This window comes from Ruditapes philippinarum, unplaced genomic scaffold (assembly GCF_026571515.1).
Source record: "Ruditapes philippinarum isolate M1 unplaced genomic scaffold, ASM2657151v2 ctg11050_1_1_1_1, whole genome shotgun sequence".
Lineage (NCBI taxonomy): Eukaryota > Metazoa > Mollusca > Bivalvia > Venerida > Veneridae > Ruditapes > Ruditapes philippinarum.
In genome coordinates this window covers 65722-86024 of record NW_026856102.1, presented here as the reverse complement: position 1 = coordinate 86024, position 20303 = coordinate 65722, and the positions used below count along the sequence as shown (strand labels likewise).

At 34.8% G+C, this 20303-nt stretch overlaps 1 protein-coding gene across 1 annotated transcript; it reads right to left on the bottom strand.

Annotated features, from left to right (window-relative positions):
• Positions 1-8784: 8784 nt before the first annotated feature.
• Positions 8785-18666, bottom strand: LOC132745410 (general transcription factor IIF subunit 2-like). Its single transcript, XM_060734326.1, has 7 exons — positions 18502-18666; positions 16584-16663; positions 15346-15500; positions 14213-14248; positions 13848-13935; positions 12463-12556; positions 8785-9057 (listed from the first exon to the last, which is right to left on the bottom strand). The coding sequence occupies exons 1-7, from the start codon at positions 18592-18594 to the stop codon at positions 8800-8802; spliced, it is 804 nt and encodes a 267-aa protein (XP_060590309.1). The 5' UTR covers positions 18595-18666; the 3' UTR covers positions 8785-8799.
• Between the last annotated feature and the right edge of the window lie 1637 nt (positions 18667-20303).

Genomic DNA, 20303 nt, shown 5'->3' with positions numbered 1-20303 from the left:
CAATCCCATGACAAAGAACATCTTATACCATCCAAACTTTACAGGAGAAAAGGGTTGCAATTATGTTCAAACTGACACTCAGTTGATCAAATAACAAGAAGATATTTGTGTCATCCTATTTTTTTCACCCCAAGCAGATAATTCCCAAATACACCCTTCATGATATTTACAACAATCTGAAGTATGTCATAAATTTTTACTCTAGCTTTAAACATATAACACTTTAATTATTCAACTTTAAAGTAATACTATATGGTGTATTAAAATCATTAATCACCGCGGTCACTTTTAACTAGGTTAGTAACTGGGTATATTAACTGATCAAAGTCAATCCACGCCCTCTTGAATAAATACAGGTTAAAGCCCATCGGCAGGTGACTATCATGTCTATATAAAGTCTCATACTTTGAAAAAGATAAATATTCAACATATCAACCTATACAGTTTAATAACATGCTAAAACCATACAGCCATCAAAATTATCCGGCAGAAAAAGATTTCATTATTTAATAATCAAACAGGAAAAAAAAAGGAATGAGCATCAAAGAGTCTGGTCAGACTGCAGGTATATATAAAGCTTGCCTGACATTATACAGTGGGTAAACTCATAAACTTCCATAAATGACAAGTTGAATTTAAAAAACTTGCAATAAATCATACAGTGATCATGATTTGGGTTATGATATTGCCCTACTGTCTATAAAAAGTTTAAGAAGTCAATATGAAAATACAACAAAAGCATTGCATTTGGTATTAACACTCATTTGTTAAGTGCAACCAATACTAAATTAAAAAGGGGCATAACTCTAAAATTATAGATTTCATAATCCTTGTCTACCCATTGCACCTTATTAGTAAGTATTCCAAGTTTCATGTTGATACTTTTTAAAATGTTTGAATTATGGGCTACATATTGAAGTTTTTGCATGGTAACAACAACAATACCATCATAACAGCTCAACTTTTCTTCAAAACAGACAAGCTTAAAATTAAGCTACCATTAGTATAAAGCTCAGTTAAACAGTACAACATTGTACAGGCTGACCTGCCTCTCTACTGGTGGCAAAGGCTCAATTCCTTTTGGTTTTCAAGCAGCTTTGTTTGATTAAGTTCTGGTCGTCAATTTAGAAAACAAAATTCATTTGGTTTTACAGGAGAGTAATCAATTTGGGTTTCTTGATTTTTTTTTACTATTCTTTATAACATTTTAAACAAGCATTTCAATAAGAAAATTTATAGTCTACCATATGCATGAAGTTGTTTTAAAATGATATATAACATAGATGAAAGGAGCCAACAGTGTGCCAGTGAGAATCTTCAAATGTTCACATTAAGACTAATGTAAATAAAACATAAATGAACTCATCTCTCTATATCAAACCACTTTTACACATTGAATAAAGATTTACATAAGGGTAAAACAAGAGCTGTCCAAGAAGCAGTACGCTACATTTTTCTCAGAGGAGCATGGTAAACCTCAACCTTTTGACCAAAAATGGGCATGGCCAGTTAGGAAAGTAAATTTTCAAAGAAATTGCATTGTTAGAATTGAAGTTAATGAGCATGAAACAAAACTTAACCAAAGCAGTTGACTAACACTGAGGTGAACACCATCTGGTTGATCATGACAATTCTAAGCTCTTCTTCTTCTTTCAAAAAGTGGAGAGCAACTATTGTTTACATAAGTGTAAAAAATGAATCACTATTGTTAAATAACTAGAAAATGTTTGAGAGGCATTCTTCTATTAAGCTATGATGCAAAATGACTAATTATCACACTCTAATTCTGTTGATTCAGCAAAATAAACAATCACGTACTTAACTAAAGTAGTATTATATGGTCAAAGTCTATATATTTATAAAAAACAATGTGAACAATAGTAAAACCACTTCCTGGGTTTCATACTTTCATTATTCACTTCTTTAAACATTATTTTAACAATACTATTATTCCAAGAAACTACCAGCTGGGTTTATATCATAAACAAGAGGGCCATGATGGCCCTAGATGGCTCACCTGAATTATCAAACTCATCCAAACAATTACTTAGACAAGCATTCTGACCAAGTCTCATGACAGGTGAGTCAAAAATGTGACCACTACAGTGTTAACAAGGATTATCCATATTTGAGCAGTGCGACCTAGTTTTTTACTCAGGTGACACATATTCAAACTTGACCTAGAAATCATCAAAACAAACTTTCAGACCAATTTCCAGGATACTTGGATCAAAACAGTAGCAACTAGAGTGTTAACAAGATTTTTCTATTTTTAGCTCCGGTGACCTAGTTTCACATGCGATTTCGAATTCATCCAAGCAATTACCTAGACAAGCATCCTGACCAAGTTTGATGATAATTGAGTCGAAAATGTGACCACTAGAATGTTAACAAGGTTTTTCCATATTTGGGCGGTGTGACCTAGTTTTTCATCCAAGATGACCCATGTTCGATCTTGACTTAGAAATCATCAAAACAAACTTTCAGACCAATTAACAGAATATTTGGATCACAACAGTAGCCACTAGAGTGTTAACAAGGTTTTTCTATTTTTAGCTCCTGTGACCTAGTTTTTCATCCGAGATGTCCCATGTTCGATTTATTCCCAGCAATGACCTAGACAAGTTTCCTGATCAAGTTTGATGACAATTGAGTCAAAATTGTGACAACTAGAGTGTTAACAAGGTTTTTCTATTTTAGCTCCTGTGACCTAGTTTTTCATCCGAGATGACCCATGTTCGAACTCATCCGAGCTATCACCTAGACAAGCATCTTGATCAAGTTTGATGATGATTGATGCAAAAATGTGACCGCTAAAGTGTTAACAAGGTTTTTCTATTTTTAGCTCCGGTGACCTACTTTTTCATCCGAGATGACCCATGTTCGAACTCATCCAAGCTATCAACTAGATAAGCATCCTGACCAAGTTTGATGATGATTGATGCAAAAATGTGACCGCTAGAGTGTTAACAAGGTTTTTCTATTTATAGCTCCGGTGACTTTGTTTTTCATCCGAGATGACCCATATTCGAACTCATCCGAGCTATTATCTAAACAAGCATCCTGACAAAGTTTGATGATGATTGGGTCAAAAATGTGACCACTAGAGTGTTCACAAGGTTTTTCTATTTATAGCTCCTGTGACCTACTTTTTCATCCGAGATGACCCATGTTCGAACTCATCCGAGCTATCACCTAGACAAACATCCTGACCAAGTTTGATGATGATTGGGTCAAAAATGTGACCTCTAGAGTGTTCACAAGGTTTTTCTATTTTTAGCTCTTGTGACCTAGTTTTTCATCCGAGATGACCCATGTTCGAACTCATCCGAGCTTTCAACTAGATAAGCATCCTGACCAAGTTTGATGATGATTGAGGCAAAAATGCGACCGCTAGAGTGTTCACAAGCAATTGTGGACGGCCGGACGGACGACGGACATTCACCGATCCTAAAAGCTCACCCTGAGCAAGCTCAGGTGAGCTAAAAAATGCTTAAATTATGGGGCCTAGTAACACGCAATAATATATAAATGCAAAGCTACTCTTGCTACTTTCGGCAATTTCCCATAAAATCTACTTTTGGTATATTTTTGTCACTTGACATCATTATTTGATTGTTTGTTTGTTTGTTTCATTTTACACCTTTTCCCAACAGTATTTCAGTCATATAGGCGGGTAGTTTCCTAACCATCGTTCCTGGAGAGTTACACAAGTACTAGACTACCTTCCTCCGTGCCAAACTACCAAAGCATCTCCCAAGGGATCGAACCCACGCAAGAGAGGTAACTGGATTAGAAGTCAACAACTCTAACCCCTCGACCACGAAGGTGGTATTTGAGAAAATACCAATGTGACGCCTGACAAACATGCTTTTTCAGGCCAGGGCCAGTAATTATCCTTAATAATGTAGTAATACATAAAAAGCTTATAATATTTGCCCTGACTGTATTTGGTAGAATACGTATTTGAAGAACCAAAATAGAAAGCATGTGTAAAATGAAGACATTTTTTGTCATTTCTATAAAAAATGTTCAATAAAATTTTTTAAGCAATTGATCTAGATAATGCAATCTGTATGAATTTAAAGCAGCATGCCTCCAAATTCATGCTATTTTTCACGAAAATTTTGAAAACGTGTTTTAAAGTAAAATATTGTGAAGTAAACAAATTAAATAAAGAACTATCTTCCAATGCTAGAGTCTATATTACAAAGCCCATACTATAAGTAAATGAGCCGTGTCATGACAAAACCAACATAATGGGTTTGCGACCAGCATGGATCCAGACCAGCCTGCGCATCCGCGCAGTCTGATCAGGATCCATGCTGTTTGCTATCAGTTTCTCTACTTGTTATAGAGTTTGTAAGCGAACAGCATGCATCCTGATCAGACTGTGCGGATAAGCAGGCTGGTCTGGATCCATGCTGGTCGCAAAGGCACTGGTCGTGACGCGGCTCAAATGGTCTGATTGGGAGATAATACATGTACACATATTTAGATGGTAATTTCATTATTATTATGCAAAATAAGGGGAATCTTCCCATTTTTATGTTTTGTACATTGGAAAAAGGCCTCTATTTCATGCACACAAAAAATCGCTTCACTAAATACAAACTATAAACCAAGCTTAAAATGGCTGCAATACAGACACTGAATTTTGCTATCTCACACTTAAACTACAAAATAAGGTAGCATGTAAAATATTTGTGAACTGATAAGCAGGAAGTTAAGTGGCAAGTTCCTGTAGAAAATCCTGTTCCTATTGTAACAATATACACAAGGGAACAGTCATGTGATGATGTAGATAACAATGACAAACATGTGATCTGATCAAAAATCAATAAATCACAGGAAAAAACAACACTGCAAGGGAGGTAAATCTGTATCACAAGAAATATAATATTTTCAGTGTTACCTCCCTTGAAATGACAAAAGAATAACAGTGACAGATATATTCTGATTTATTTTAAGGACATCATAAATAATCAATGGCTTTTAAGTTCCCAGTATGGAATGTTTGTAACAGTTTTTTATTTTATTTTCTTTTTCTTTTTGTAACTTCTATTTAAAGCACATTCACTATATAGGTATTAAGAAGAAATTTTCATATTATCTTCACAAAATTATAGACCTTTGGTCTTTGAATCTTAATTGCAAATTTTTTTTGTTTGTTTATTGGGAACGAATTTTTACAGACATGGCAAATACTTTCATGAACCTACTGAGCACTTCAATAATAAACTGTTTTTTTTTGTATATAACTTTTATGACCTGAACCAAAAAGATAGAAAAAGACAAGCCTAGCTAGCTTTTTAACATCATTCTGAAATATGGGGATATGTCTTGAATAGTCAAGAGAGCAGAATTCATGATATTTAGCATTTCTTTGTATTTATTGGCATAACAATTTGAAGAATTAGGAGAGCTGTTGTACTCAACCAGGCGTCAGTGTTGCTATTCATACTTCCATGCAAAATGATATCTCTTAAACTACTGGAGGGAAGGAGTTGAAACTTCACACACTTATAATGTTCTTTTTAAATATCTGCCAGTTGTAAAACATAAAACTCCAAACAATATGACCTAAATGTTCACTAGGGCACTTAACAATGACATTTCTGTAAAGTTTAGTTTAAATCACCAGTTGCACACATTTTAGGCCCAGTAAAACATTTTCAAAATCCCTTGATCTATGAAGAAGTTATGGACGGGACACAAAATATACCATATAACAGACTCTGTTAACCTTTGACCTCTAAGTGTGACCTTGACCTTGGAGGTAGGGGTGCAGGTTGTTGTGCATGACACATCGTCTTATTATAGTGACTATTTGTGGCAAGTATTTAAACAAGAGGGCCATGATGGCCCTGGATCGCTCACCTGACACAACCGCATCCAAGCAATGTCTTAAACAAGCATCATGGCCAAGTTTGATGAAAACTGAGTCAAACATGTGACCTCTAGTGTGTTATAAAGATTTTTCCATATTTTGGCAATGTGACCTAATTTTTGACCGGACACGACCCATATTCAAACTTGACCTAGAAATCATCAAAACAACCTTCCTGACCAATTTCCAGGAAATTTGGATCAAAACTGCAGCCACTAGAGTGTTAAAAAGATTTTTCTATTTTTAGCTCCTGTGGCCTAGTTTTTGATTGGACATGAGACCTGAGATGACCCATCTTCGAACTCGACCTAGAAATCATCAAAACAATCTTCCTGACAAATTTCCAGAATGTTTGGATGAAAACTGCAGCCACTAGAGTGTTAACAAGCTTTTTCTATATTTAGCTCCTGTGACCTAGTTTTTGACCGGAGATGACCCATCTTCGGACTTGACCTAGAAATCATCAAAACAACTTTCCTGACAAATTTCCAGAATATTTGGATGAAAACTGCAGCCACTAGAGTGTTAACAAGCTTTTTCTATTTTTAGCTCCTGTGACCTAGTTTTTGACCGGACATGACCCATCTTCGAACTTGACCTAGATATCATCAAAACAACCTTCCTGACAAATTTCCAGAATATTTGGATGAAAACTGCAGTCACTAGAGTGTTAACAAGCTTTTTCTATTTTTAGCTCCTGTGACATAATTTTTGACCGGAGATGACCCATCTTCGAACGTTACTTAGATATCATCTAAACAACCTTCCTGGCAAATTTCCAGAATATTTGGATGAAAACTGCAGCCCCTAGAGTGTTAACAAGCTTTTTCTATTTTTAGCTCCTGTGACCTAGTTTTTGACCGGAGATGACCCATCTTCGAACTTGACCTAGATATCATCTAAACAACCTTCCTGACAAATTTCCAGAATATTTGGATGAAAACTGCAGCCACTAGAGTGTTAACAAGCTTTTTCTATTTTTAGCTCCTGTGACCTAGTTTTTGACCGGAGATGACCCATCTTCGAACTTGGCCTAGATATCATCAAAACAACCTTCCTGACAAATTTCCAGAATATTTGGATGAAAACTGCAGCCACTAGAGTGTTAACAAGCTTTTTCTATTTTTAGCTCCTGTGACCTAGTTTTTGACCGGAGATGACCCATCTTCGAACTTAACTTAGATATCATTTAAACAACCTTCCTGACAAATTTCCAGAATATTTGGATGAAAACTGCAGCCCCTAGAGTGTTAACAAGCTTTTTTTATTTTTAGCTCCTGTGACCTAGTTTTTGACCGAAGATGACCCATCTTCGAACTTGACCTAGAAATCATCAAAACAACCTTCCTGACAAATTTCCAGAATATTTGGATGAAAACTGCAGCCACTAGAGTGTTAACAAGCTTTTTCTATTTTTAGCTCCTGTGACCTAGTTTTTGATCGGAGATGACCCATCTTCGAACTTGACCTAGATATCATCAAAACAACCTTCCTGACAAATTTCCAGAATATTTGGATGAAAACTGCAGCCACTAGAGTGTTAACAAGCTTTTTCTATTTTTAGCTCCTGTGACCTAGTTTTTGACCGAAGATGACTCATCTTCGAACTTGACCTAGATATCATCTAAACAACCTTCCTGACAAATTTGCAGAATGTTTGGATGAAAACTGCAGCCTCTAGAGTGTTAACAAGCTTTTTCTATTTTTAGCTCCTGTGACCTAGTTTATGACCCGAGATAACCCATCTTCGAACTTGATCTGTATTTCATTGAGACAAACATTCTGACAAAGTTTGATGATGATCCAATCAAAACTGTGACTGCTAGACTGCTAACAACCCAATTGTTAGAGTGTTAACAAGCTTTTTCTATTTTTAGCTCCTGTGACCTAGTTTTTGACCGGAGATGACCCATCTTCGAACTTGACCTAGATATCATCAAAGCAACCTTCCTGACAAATTTCCAGAATATTTGGATAAAAACTATAGCCTCTAGAGTGTTAACAAGTTTTTTTCTATTTTTAGCTCCTGTGACCTAGTTTTTGACCCGAGATAACCCATCTTCGATCTGTATTTCATTGAGACAAACATTCTGACAAAGTTTGATGGTGATCCAATCAAGACTGTGACTGCTAGACTGTTAACAACCCAATTGTTAGAGTGTTAACAAGCTTTTTCTATTTTTAGCTCCTGTGACCTAGTTTTTGACCGGAGATGACCCATCTTCGAACTTGACCTAGATATCATCAAAACAACCTTTCTGACAAATTTCCAGAATGTTTGGATGAAAACTGCAGCCTCTAGAGTGTTAACAAGCTTTTTCTATTTTTAGCTCCTGTGACCTAGTTTTTGACCCGAGATAACCCATCTTCGAACTCGATCTGTATTTCATTGAGACAGACATTCTGACAAAGTTTGATGATGATCCGATCAAAACTGTGACTGCTAGACTGTTAACAACCCAATTGTTGACGACGCACGACGACGGACGCCGGACATAGCCCAATCACTATACCTCACCATGACCACTTCGTGGTCAGGTGAGCTAAAAATCCCTTCAAAGATAAAAAGTTATGGACCGGACACGACATATACCCTCAAATAGACAATGAGCAAGTGCGACCTTGACCCTGGAGGTAGGGGTCTAGTTGTTGCGCATGACACATCGTCTTATTATAACAAACATTTGCGCCAGGTTATTTCAAATTCTTTTGATAAATGACAAAGTTATGGACCGGACACGAAAGTGTGACGGACGGGCAGACAGACGGACGTTCTAACTAGACAGTAATTATGTGGCTACTCTATTGTTCTCTCTATTGTTCTTTTTAGCGACACAAAAGAAAATAGCCACATAAAAGTATTACAGAATGAATGACATCAAAGAGAAAGAACAGTTACCTACTGTCTCTCAAGCCACATTATTACTGTCCTGTGAGAGCGGACAGACGGACGGACGGAGCCTATTTCTATATCCCCCTTTTTCTTTGAAAAGGCGGGGGACAAAAAGTGAAACTGTACTTACAATAGGTTGACTAGTAAGCCTGACAAGATCTTGTATATTGTAATATTGATGTTTTTCAAATATCTCAAATAATTTATCCATAACTTGATCTTTATCTTGACGTATTCTCTTGCCTTCCTCTTTCATCTTCTTCTGATGGGCAACCTAGTAAAACAAAGTCACAATAGGCAACCTAGTAAAACAAAGTCACAATGAGCAACCTAGTAAAACAAAGTCACAATGAGCAACCTAGTAAAACAAAGTCACAATGAGCAACCTAGTAAAACAAAGTCACAATGGGCAGCCTAGTAAAACAAAGTCACAATGGGCAACCTAGTAAAACAAAGTCACAATGGGCAACCTAGTAAAACAAAGTCACAATGGGCAACCTAGTAAAACATAGTCACAATGGGCAACCTAGTAAAACAAAGTCACAATGGGCAACCTAGTAAAACAAAGTCACAATGGGCAACCTAGTAAAACAAAGTCACAATGAGCAACCTAGTAAAACAAAGTCACAATGGGCAACCTAGTAAAACAAAGTCACAATGAGCAACCTAGTAAAACAAAGTCACAATGAGCAACCTAGTAAAACAAAGTCACAATGGGCAATCTAGTAAAACAAAGTCACAATTGGCAACCTAGTAAAACAAAGTCACAATGGGCAACCTAGTAAAACAAAGTCACAATGGACAACCTAGTAAAACAAAGTCACAATGGGCAACCTAGTAAAACAAAGTCACAATGGGCAACCTAGTAAAACAAAGTCACAATGGGCAACCTAGTAAAACATAGTCACAATAATCAAGAGGGCCATGATGGCCCTGAGGTCGCTCACCTGTATATAGGCCCCCCCCCCCCAATGTTGCAGGGCCAATTTAACACAAGGGCTTTTATTTGCACAAACTTGGTAGACACGTATAAGAAGATGTTTCATGCTAAACATCTAAGCTCTAGCTCATTGGGCTTTTTAAAAGAAGATTTTTTTTTAAGTTTTTACTATACACATATAGTTAAAAACAATGACACCCCTGGGGCCGGGCCAGGGCTTTTATTTGAACAAACTTTGAAGACACTTACTAGAAGATGTTTCATGCTTAATATCTAAACTCTAGCTATTTGGGTTTTTTCAAAAGAAGATTTTAAGTTTTTTGCTATACACATATAAGGAAAATCAATGACCCCCGGGGCGGGGCCAATTTTGACCCAGGTCTTTTATTTGAACAAACTTTGTAGACACTCACTAAAAGATGTTTCATGCTTAATATCTTAACTCTAGCTATTTGGGTTTTTTCAAAGAAGATTTTTTAAGTTTTTGCTATACACATATAAGGAAAATCAATGACCCCCGGGGCGGGGCCAATTTTGACCCCAGGTCTTTTATTTGAACAAACTTTGTAGACACTCACTAAAAGATGTTTCATGCTTATTATCTTAACTCTAGCTATTTGGGTTTTTTCAAAGAAGATTTTTTAAGTTTTTGCTATACACATATAAGGAAAATCAACGACCCCGGGGCGGTGCCAATTTTGACCCCAGGGCTTTTATTTGAACAAACTTGGTAGACACCTATTAGAACATGTTTGATGCTAAATATCTTAGCCATAGCTCTTTGAGTTCTTTAAAAGAAGATTGTTAAGTTTTTACTATATGCATATAGGGAAAATCAATGACCCCCCGGGGCGGGGCCAATTTTGACCCCAGGGCTTTTATTTGAACAAACTTGGCAGACACTTATTAGAACATGTTTCATGCTAAATATCTTAGCTCTAACTCTTTTGGTTCTTTAAAAGAAGATTTTTTAAGTTTTTACAATATGCATATAGGGAAAATCAATGACCCCCTGGGGCGGGGCCAATTTTGACCCATGGGCTTTTATTTGAACAAACTTGGTAGACACCTATTAGAACATGTTTGATGCTCAATATCTTAGCCATAGCTCTTTGGGTTCTTTAAAAGAAGTTTTTTAAGTTTTTACTATATGCATATTGGAAATCAATGACCCCCCGGGGCGGGGCCAATTTTGACCCCAGGGCTTTTATTTGAACAAACTTGGTAGACACCCATTAGAACATATTTCATGCTAAATATCTTAGCTCTAGCTCTTTGGGTTCTTTAAAAGAAGATTTTTTAAGTTTTTACTATATGCATATAGGGAAAATCAATGACCCCCGGGGCGGGGCCAATTTTGACCCCAGGGCTTTTATTTGAACAAACTTGGTAGACACTCACTAGAAGATGTTTCATGCCAAATATCTAAGCTCTAGCTCTTATGGTTTTTTAAAAGAAGATATTTTAAGTTTTTTCTTTCGGTTGCCATGGCAACCAGAGTTCTGCATGGAATTAAATTCTTTGAACAATTTCTAAAGGTGACCATCAAAGGAACATTCCTGTGAAGTTTGGATAAAATTGGCTTAGTGGTTTATGAGGAGATGTCATTTAAAGTAAAAGTTTACAGACGGACGCCGGACGGACGCCGGACGAAAAGCGATCACAAAAGCTCACCCTGTCACTTTGTGACAGATGAGCTAAAAATGAAAACAAACAGAACAATTACTGCACAAATAATTCAATTATTATCATCAAAAACAATTTAAACTCAATCATTTAACTTCATTTTATCAATTATACAATCAATTAAAAACACAGTCACAATCAAAACAACAAAATCAAAACAATGACTACTCAAATAATTTCAACATTAACAATTAATATAATTAACACACAATCAATTTTTACACTCAATCAATTAAAACACAGTCAATTATAACACAGCCAGTTAAAATAATATTCACAGCAACAGGTGTCAGATGCCGAGTTACAACTTTAAAATGTTGTCCAGTTAAGTAAGTTGTCAGAGTTTCAAACTTATACCTTTAAAAGAAATGGGCTAGATAAGTTTATGCATGACAACAGCTTCTTCACCAACATTAATGACTTAACAACCATAATAGCTTGACTTTTTCTGAAACTGATCAGGGTTTCCATTGACGCACATTTCCTGCGTCCTTGACGCTAAAATATAAACTAAGGACCCGCAATAACTTATTGCCTGCGTCCTCAGGGACGCAAATCCGTAAATCCTGTTTTGAAAGATCTTTCCATTTTTAAAAGGAAATTGTGTAAATTTGTAGATGGGTTCTATATTGTATACAACAGAGTTATCTTTCTTTCAATGGAAAAACTGTTCAATGCGGAATAAAACGGCGCATGATTGAATTTAGAACTACATTCGAAATGTGTAGCAGTCTACCTCGTTGCTAGGCATGTTATAAAGATGTCGGCTGCGGCAAAAAAATCCCGAAGTTTTAATGAAAAAAGCTAGACAATATCTATAAATAATACCTATCTTTTAAACTTATTCATGATTGGGACCCTCTAAATATTACATGGGACCCTCATATTTTAGGAACATGAGTCCCCGGGACCCCTAGATAAAAAATCCTAGCAGAAACCCTGACTGATGCTAAAATTCAACAAATTTACTTTCATATATATCTATATCCACATATTTATCCATTTGATATGTACATAACATCAAAGCAATATTCCTAGAAAATAAGTAAATACCTCAGTTGCATGATGGCTGATGGGTTTGTTTGGAACAACTTTTCCAATCTTTTTAATTTCCCTTTTCGGTTTATTGCTTGAAACCACTTGTAGTCTGGAATCAAATAAAAATATAAATACATTGTATAAACTGACATGTTTTTCTAGCCGTCATCAAACCATGAACTTAAAAGTTTCCAGAAACTAATACAGTCAAACCTGTGAGAACATAGGCCACCCAAGGAGAGACAAATCATGGTCTTTATACACACGTGTTCTTTACTTGGAGGTTACTTTATTCATTTTTTTCAATGAAAGGCCTTTAGTTACAATGTTGTCTTTATTCAAAGGTAGTCTTTTACAAAGGTTTATCTCTGATTGGTTAAGGTTATTATACAACTTGTCTATGCCATCGGAATAGAACAAAGCCAGATAACACCTCAGTGTAGCAGTGTCTATTCTAGGACGCGCGATTGCGCGATTCACGCTAGTATTTCACAGATCGCGCACAATTCAAAATCATGTGCGTGAAAATCGCGCATCTATAAAAAAAGTTAATAAAATCGTAAAACTTCCATCCCGCATTATATTTGGTTGTTTTGTTTACATTTACATCGGAAACCGAAGGGAGTTAACTGTAAGCTAATTATAGTAATTTAGTACCGTATGGTACTGGTTACGTGAGTTGACGGAAATTTAACAGAATGTTCCGTACCAACCGGAACTAGTGTGCTCGGTCTGACAGTTTGGGCGCCATTTTAGTGTAGTAAATAATCAAGAAAAAACGAGGCAATTCCTAGCTTGGCTACAATCTAGACGTGTGAAAGATAGGTCGATTGTTTGTATTGTCAATCCCTTTATAATCAATCGCGGCAGTTCTGTAATAATCTGTTTTCGTTTAAAAAAATTAAGGGGGGACAACTTCTGCTGCCTTAAATAAATAACGCCTCAGTGTAAACTTAATGCAGACGATTTAACATTGGCAGTTTATTTTGGCACCCCTTGATTTTGAAAATCGCCCCCTTTTTTGAAATAGAGGGGGGAAAATCACCCCTATTTTTCAATTCCTAGAATAAACACTGGTGTAGTCTGATTTTGTTTAAACAAAATATATTTGGTCACGACAGTGCATGTTCTGTTGTTGTTGTTGTTTTCTATTTCAGAAGACCACATTGGAAATAAGATATTTATGATTGCTATTGTATGTTCTTAATGTGTAACCTTCTTAAATAAAGATATTATTATTATTATTATTATTATCATTATTATTATTATAGAGCCCAGCCAGTCTGATCAGGCTCTATGCTGGTGGTACTTGATATTTAAAATCCCTAAAACTTTCACTGAAGAGTTCCAAACTCATTAGACATTAAACAATTTTAGCATGTTAAGAATTGAAGACATACTTTTTCAATTTGAGGTAACTCAAGTCGGCAATAGCCACAGGTCTACACTCCGCTCGCTGTATAACTTTTCCTTCTATAGCAATCTTTTCTGAAATCAAAATTGACTTACATTAGAGAATGTGAAATAAAGGAATTTCTCAATTAATGAAAAGAATATATAGAATTTATAACAAATATTATGATGTGTAGAAACAGAAAATATTTTTGAAAGTATGGTACATTGTATTTCTTGTTTAACACCAAGTTTTCAGTTTATCATTACAGTTTTATTACACCAGGGGCTAAAATACTGAATGTCTAGTGAAACTGGAAAAGGACTTTTATACTTCTGCTTTTTAAATGAGAGTGAGCATAATAAAGCTAACCTGTGATTTCCTCTGCTGATGGACCTGGTGAAGTCACTGAAAATATTTTTAAAGCTTTCAATTCAAGAATTGTTCTTTTTTAAATGTAGAAAATAAAAATACTGTTATACGAGTATTCCTTATTTTTTCTTAAATGACTGTTTTATCTATCATATATCTATCATTCATGATTCTAGAAACAAATGTTAAGTGCATATCCAATACCCAAATTAGCTTCTTACAAAAATGTGACTTATTGTATATGTACATTAAATCTACAGAACAAATTTCAAAATAGCAAAATACAGTCAAAACCTGTGAATAAATGTCATCAGGAGTGACTGAACATGGCCTTTAAAAACAAGTGGTCTCAAAGAAAAAGAATAATTATGAAAATTTTCACAGAATATAGCAAAATCACTCTCATTTTAAGATACTTGTTACTATAAACTAATATCTTAAATACAAAATAATATGAAATACCGTTTTTATTACCTGATCAATTACTGTTTTAACAGTACTTGCAAAAGAAAAAAGGAACAAGAAAATAGTTTTTCAAATATGTTAATAATTAAACTTTCTGAATTTAACAATCTTTTAACTCTGTCACGTCACGTCTGGTTTATGACACTCCTAGGGGGAACCCTCTACATTACGTCAGAGCATGCGAGGAAAACAGTTCCAACTATTGACCAGTCAACAGTTCGCAAACGTGGACATTTTAAGAATTTCAGAAAACAGTAAAAAATACCAAACAGGTTTTTTTTCCAGGATTTTGGGAACATGACCCATACCCATTGCATTGGGAATTTCAGCGATGTTTTGTTAAAAATTGGGGAAAAATGCGTGACTTAAATTTTGCAGTGTTTAAATGAATGCAAAGAATCACTGCCTAGGATGGTACCATCAAACATTTAAGCACCATTACAGTGAAGAAGCCCTTATGTTCAAAGATTTTAGATTTTGTTATTCAATATTTTATTTTGTAACTTTCAATTGGGAGTTTTTTCCTGTGGATTGGGAAAATAATATACTATTTTCAAATGGGCATATGACCCAATAACGGCTATAAAATAAGCAAAAAAAAATCCCTGCCAAATGACATTTATATAAGGTATCAGGTAATAAATATAAATATTCAATACACTTCTTACCTCTATCTTCAGAGAATACAACAAGATTTTGATTTCCAACACCGGTCAAGCGAAACTTGTGATCTGTAGGTGTTGCACTTAGCTGACCAGGTAGTTCTTGTTTCACCTGTGATTCATTCAATGAGAAGGTCACTTCTGGCATCGTGTTAGGAACCCTGAAACAACAAGCTAAACAGTTACATAATCATCTCTCTAATGCCAATGATAACGACAAGGCTAACACTAGAAGTCCAGGACTGCCAAACTAAGAAGAGTATGGTAGGTGTTTCAATCAAGTCCATGTGGAGTCTTACCCAGGAACTTTACAGAGAAAAATATGATGAAAAATAAAATATTGCAATTAACATTTCATTAAATGACTTACCTATATCAGACAAAGCCCTGTAACCATGTAACTATTGACTGAATTTTTTTAGAATTTAGATGTTGCTTTTGAGTCCAAGAGTTGATCCAAACTCAAAGGAAAGCCAGTTCATTACACATTTTGGCAGTAATAACTAAGGGTAGTTGAAAAAATAACTGAAGAAGACGCAGATGTCTTTCACAGCCAACAAGATGCCACACTTCTATTATATGTATTTTATTTTGAATTGTGAATAGTATGACAAAGATTATTTTTGGCTTATTTTATAGCCATTATTGTGTCATATTCCTTCGTAATTGAAAATAGTAAATATTATTTTCCCAATCCACAGGAAAAAATTCCCAATTGAAAGGTACAAATAAAAAAATTTAAATAAAAATTCTAAAATCTTTGAAAATAAGGGCTTTTTCACTGTAATAGTTCTTAAATGTTTGAAGATGCCATCCTAGACAGAAATTTTTTGCAACCATTTAATCCATGTAAAATTTCAGTCATGCATTTTTTCCCAATTTTTAACAAAACACCGCTGAAATTTCCAATTCCATGGGTATGGGTCATGTTCCCAAAATCCTGGAAAAAATCTCTGTATGAAGCCATTAGTCAAATAAAACTAATTATATATTTAAATAGCTAGGTAAACCATACAAACTTTCAAAGTGTGAAAAAGGGAAACAACTCATATAAAGTAAATGTTGCAAGTTATGTTACTTGCAATGGTCATGGACATGCTAGTGTGTAAATTATGAATCCATTGGTACAAGTTAAACTTAAGATCATCTAAATTCCAATTTGCAGCGTGTTCAATCGATACTGAGTATTATTGACTAAGAACATTAAATTGTAAAATTATAAGAATTAACTGTAGCATAATTACTTGGATCTTGTGATCTTCAACCGACCAACTTCACTCTTCCCAGATGTTTTCTTCCATTTCTCAGAGAGATACTTAGGAACCTACAAAAAAATAGTACATGCCTAGAGATTCAGTCAATATTAGAAGGCACTTCAGGGTGTCCATTTGACCCTTGAAATGACTCTTTGACCATTCAAATTTCCAAAAGGCCTGATTTGACCATCAGGATTTTAGCTTGAGGGTCAAATTTTGTTAAAATCATGGGGATTTGCCCTTGTAGTCGGTAAAACTTTGTCAAAATAACCCTCAGGATTTCATAGCTAGTGAACACCAGGGCTCTAGCTAGACCAAAATTTTAGGGAGAAGTGACTTCTCCCTCAGCTCCTATCAGGGAGAAGTTTGACGACATAAGGAGAAGTGAAAAAGGGCTTAGCACATTGATTTGATCTATAAAAAGGAGTTTTACATATCTATTGATAGTGATATTTGAAGCATAAATTCTAAAACCCTCTATCATCAGACCATTATAATGTTTTCTTCCTGATTAACTCTACACACCCCGCTCCCTTAAGAAAATTTTCATTGTACAACATATACTGGCAAAATTCGTAATCAAAATTAATGTAAACAATACCTTAAGGAATTTTCATTAATAAACTACATTTTAAGTGCTATTGGGCACATTTTAACAAAACAAATTTTCCTTTTGGTAACTATTTTTTTCATCGTAAAAATCGGCATCGCGAAAATATGTGACAAATGAAAATTTGTCTGTTTCCTGCAGAAACACTTAAAATTCTAGTTGTTGTCGATTTTGATTATATTAAATTAAATATTCAATGATCATTTTTAGATTGTTATTCATCCGTTATTGCAACAGGCATTGTAAAACAAAATTTTCAAATTTGTAGTTTACCGCATAATTTACGTACCGACGTTTATGACAAAGTTTACTGCTGTTTTTCGACTTGTCCAAAATTGGTCTCATGTGGGTCAATAAGTTCTTTAACAAATTTCATTTTTACTATCAAACAGCTATCAAACCATTTACTTGTGCTTCTGTGTGTATTTTTTTTTTTAATTTATATGCAAGTAAATTTAAACGGTCTGTGTGAGGTTGCGTGTATATTTAATTATTGTCAAATATGGTAAGAGCAATTCCGGGTGTAATCTTTTTACACTCGCTGATAAAATAGTGACAGGTGTCGTAAAATTATGCTTAAAAATGTGATGTTTACATCGGCGAATTAAATGGCAATAATGTCCGATGCATCTGCATATCATGTCACTTAAATGTGTTAATTGATGTCAATTATCAGCAGTAACTGTGCGTCACCAATTCAGTTTGATTTATGCCAAGAGGCGAGGATTAACTTAATTAACATGCGCTGTATGATACCTTTATGTACAGTAAAAAGCGCGGCAAAGTCGTTTTCGCTTTGATGTTCAAACTCGGCGAAGTTCTGAAACTTTAGGCGACTTAGTCGCCCAAATCGCCCAGTTGCTTGGGCCCTGGAACACCCTGCACTTTCAGTGTCACCGCTCGCTTTCTTTTAGCAGACATCAGGGTGTTATTTTCCCAATTCTCAAAACAAGCTGTGACTTTCTGATTGGGAAAACATTGCACAAAAAATCAGAAATGGGGAAAACCCTGAAGTCAAATTCCAACAACTTACTGAGAATGAAATGTAACTGAATTCCAGGGCGGAGTCATTGCTAATAAATATTATCTTGATGTATTCTTGGCAAATCTAATAAGTTCGACCATTACAAAGGCAAACAGATTAACCATATAAGTTATATTGACCATTACTTCGCCATTCATTAAAAAAAAAATGTGCATTTTTATCCGAAATCGGCGACCGGATTTTATCCGAAAACTAGTATACTTTTGCTCTTGTTACATGTTGTATTCAGTGTTAAAGTGACATTAAAATACCTTAACCAGCCACACGCCACGGCCTGCAGCAGTAAGGTCAACATCACGAACGGGTTTACCGGGTGTTTCTTCTTTAACTGACGTCATATTCATCCGTTTCTTCTTTTTTTCGTGATGTCTGAAACAGTTTAAAAACCGTCTATTTGCCGTACTAGAAAAGAAAGTACTCTGAGGCTCTAATGTACTAAATGATAAAGAAAGGGTATACGGTCTCAACCCGGTACGGAATTAGACCCAGCCCATTGTAGTCTAGAAAGTAGTTCTTTAAAATTATGAAATGGCCCAATTTAAGTCATCTCTAGTTAGATTGTTCATAATTAAAGTGTATTTATTGCATGTGTGTAGTTTTTGTGTGTTATATGATGACTTTAAAAGTTGTTTTTTGTGTATTCTCCAGGAACTCATTTGTTGGTGGAAGGATTAAAGATGTACTACCCACCAGCTGTCAGGAGTTTTTAAAGTGGTGAATTTAAACAGTGTTACAACAGAATGAAGATTTCTGAAAAAAGTAGATGGCTAACCTATTATATTTTGGGCATCATTTGACTTAGATAGTGTTAATGTTTAAAGTTGAAGACAGTATATAATTCATCAAGAACATTGGAATCCAGAATTAAACCTCAAATTTGACTGATTTACTATAGAACTAATAGTACGAAAATTCACCGGGCCGAGTCCATACATGGATACCGAAACTAAGTTATTTTCGCGAAAATAAGATCGCGGCTACGAAAATAAGATTTATTTTTTATATAGTGCATAATCTGTTGAAATAATTATGTAAAATATATCTTAATGCATTCATTGAATGATTTTACAGCAAATTAAAATTTCAGAACCAAAAAAATATATTTAAAAAAGTGAAGTTTGAGCCGAAAATACTATATATCGTACGAAAATAGCTCAAATTGCCGCGTAAAGCGAAAATAAGATCGGGTCAACGACAATAAGATTTCTTTTTGATATAATCACGGATTTAATCCGTGATATACGGTATTAAAAACGTATTTTTTGTTTCTTAATAATTGATTTGTATGAATAAAATAATAGATTTCAGAACTAAAAATATGTTTAAAAAGTGAAGTTTGAGCCGAAAATACTATCGTATGAAAATAGCTTGAATTTCCGTGTAAATCGGAAATACGATCGGGTCTACGAAAATAAGATTTATTTTTGAATAAAATGTATCAAAAACTATTTTTGCTGTTATTAAATGATTTGTTTGAATAAAAAATAAAGAATAAAATGTGTTGTAATGAAATATAAGACGTTTGTGCGGCAAATATGGTAAATATTTCAAATTTGGTATTGTAAGAACGCATGAACAAGAGGGCATCTACGAAAATATATATATAATTTACATGGTTCATAACTTATATTAAAATAGTACTAACTTCACTGATTTTGCAAATAAGTTTTAAGAATGAAATGAACTCTTATAAGACATGCAATGTTTGTGGAGAAAAGTATCCAAATAAAAAAGAACTATTGCCAAAATAACCTGAAACAACGACTACGAAAATAAGATCTCGATCTATATAATGCATTTGACCTCATTACATGTATGATATACAAAACAGTTTATTTCCTTTTATGTTTAACTTGTATTGTTGACAGAATTTTCTACAGTAGGCTATTTTCTGTCCAGAACAGTACTGTAGTCAGACTATTTTCTCCCTTTCCAATTTTCCCCTGACGTTTCCTCCCTGACGGTTCTCTTCCTATTTTGGGGAGAACCTTTTGCATATTTGCGAATTCCATCCCATTTTTATTTTCATTAGCAGGTAGCTCTAAATGTGAAA

Excerpts from the sequence above, each read along its gene's own strand:
- LOC132745410 (XM_060734326.1), bottom strand. The coding sequence starts at position 18,594 with ATGAATATGACGTCAGTTAAAGAAGAAACACCCGGTAAACCCGTTCGT. Across the intron at positions 13,936-14,212 it reads ATCAGCAGAGGAAATCACAG|AAAAGATTGCTATAGAAGGA; the intron begins GTTAGCTTTATT and ends TTTTGATTTCAG. Across the intron at positions 9,058-12,462 it reads TCAGCCATCATGCAACTGAG|GTTGCCCATCAGAAGAAGAT; the intron begins GTATTTACTTAT and ends TTGTTTTACTAG.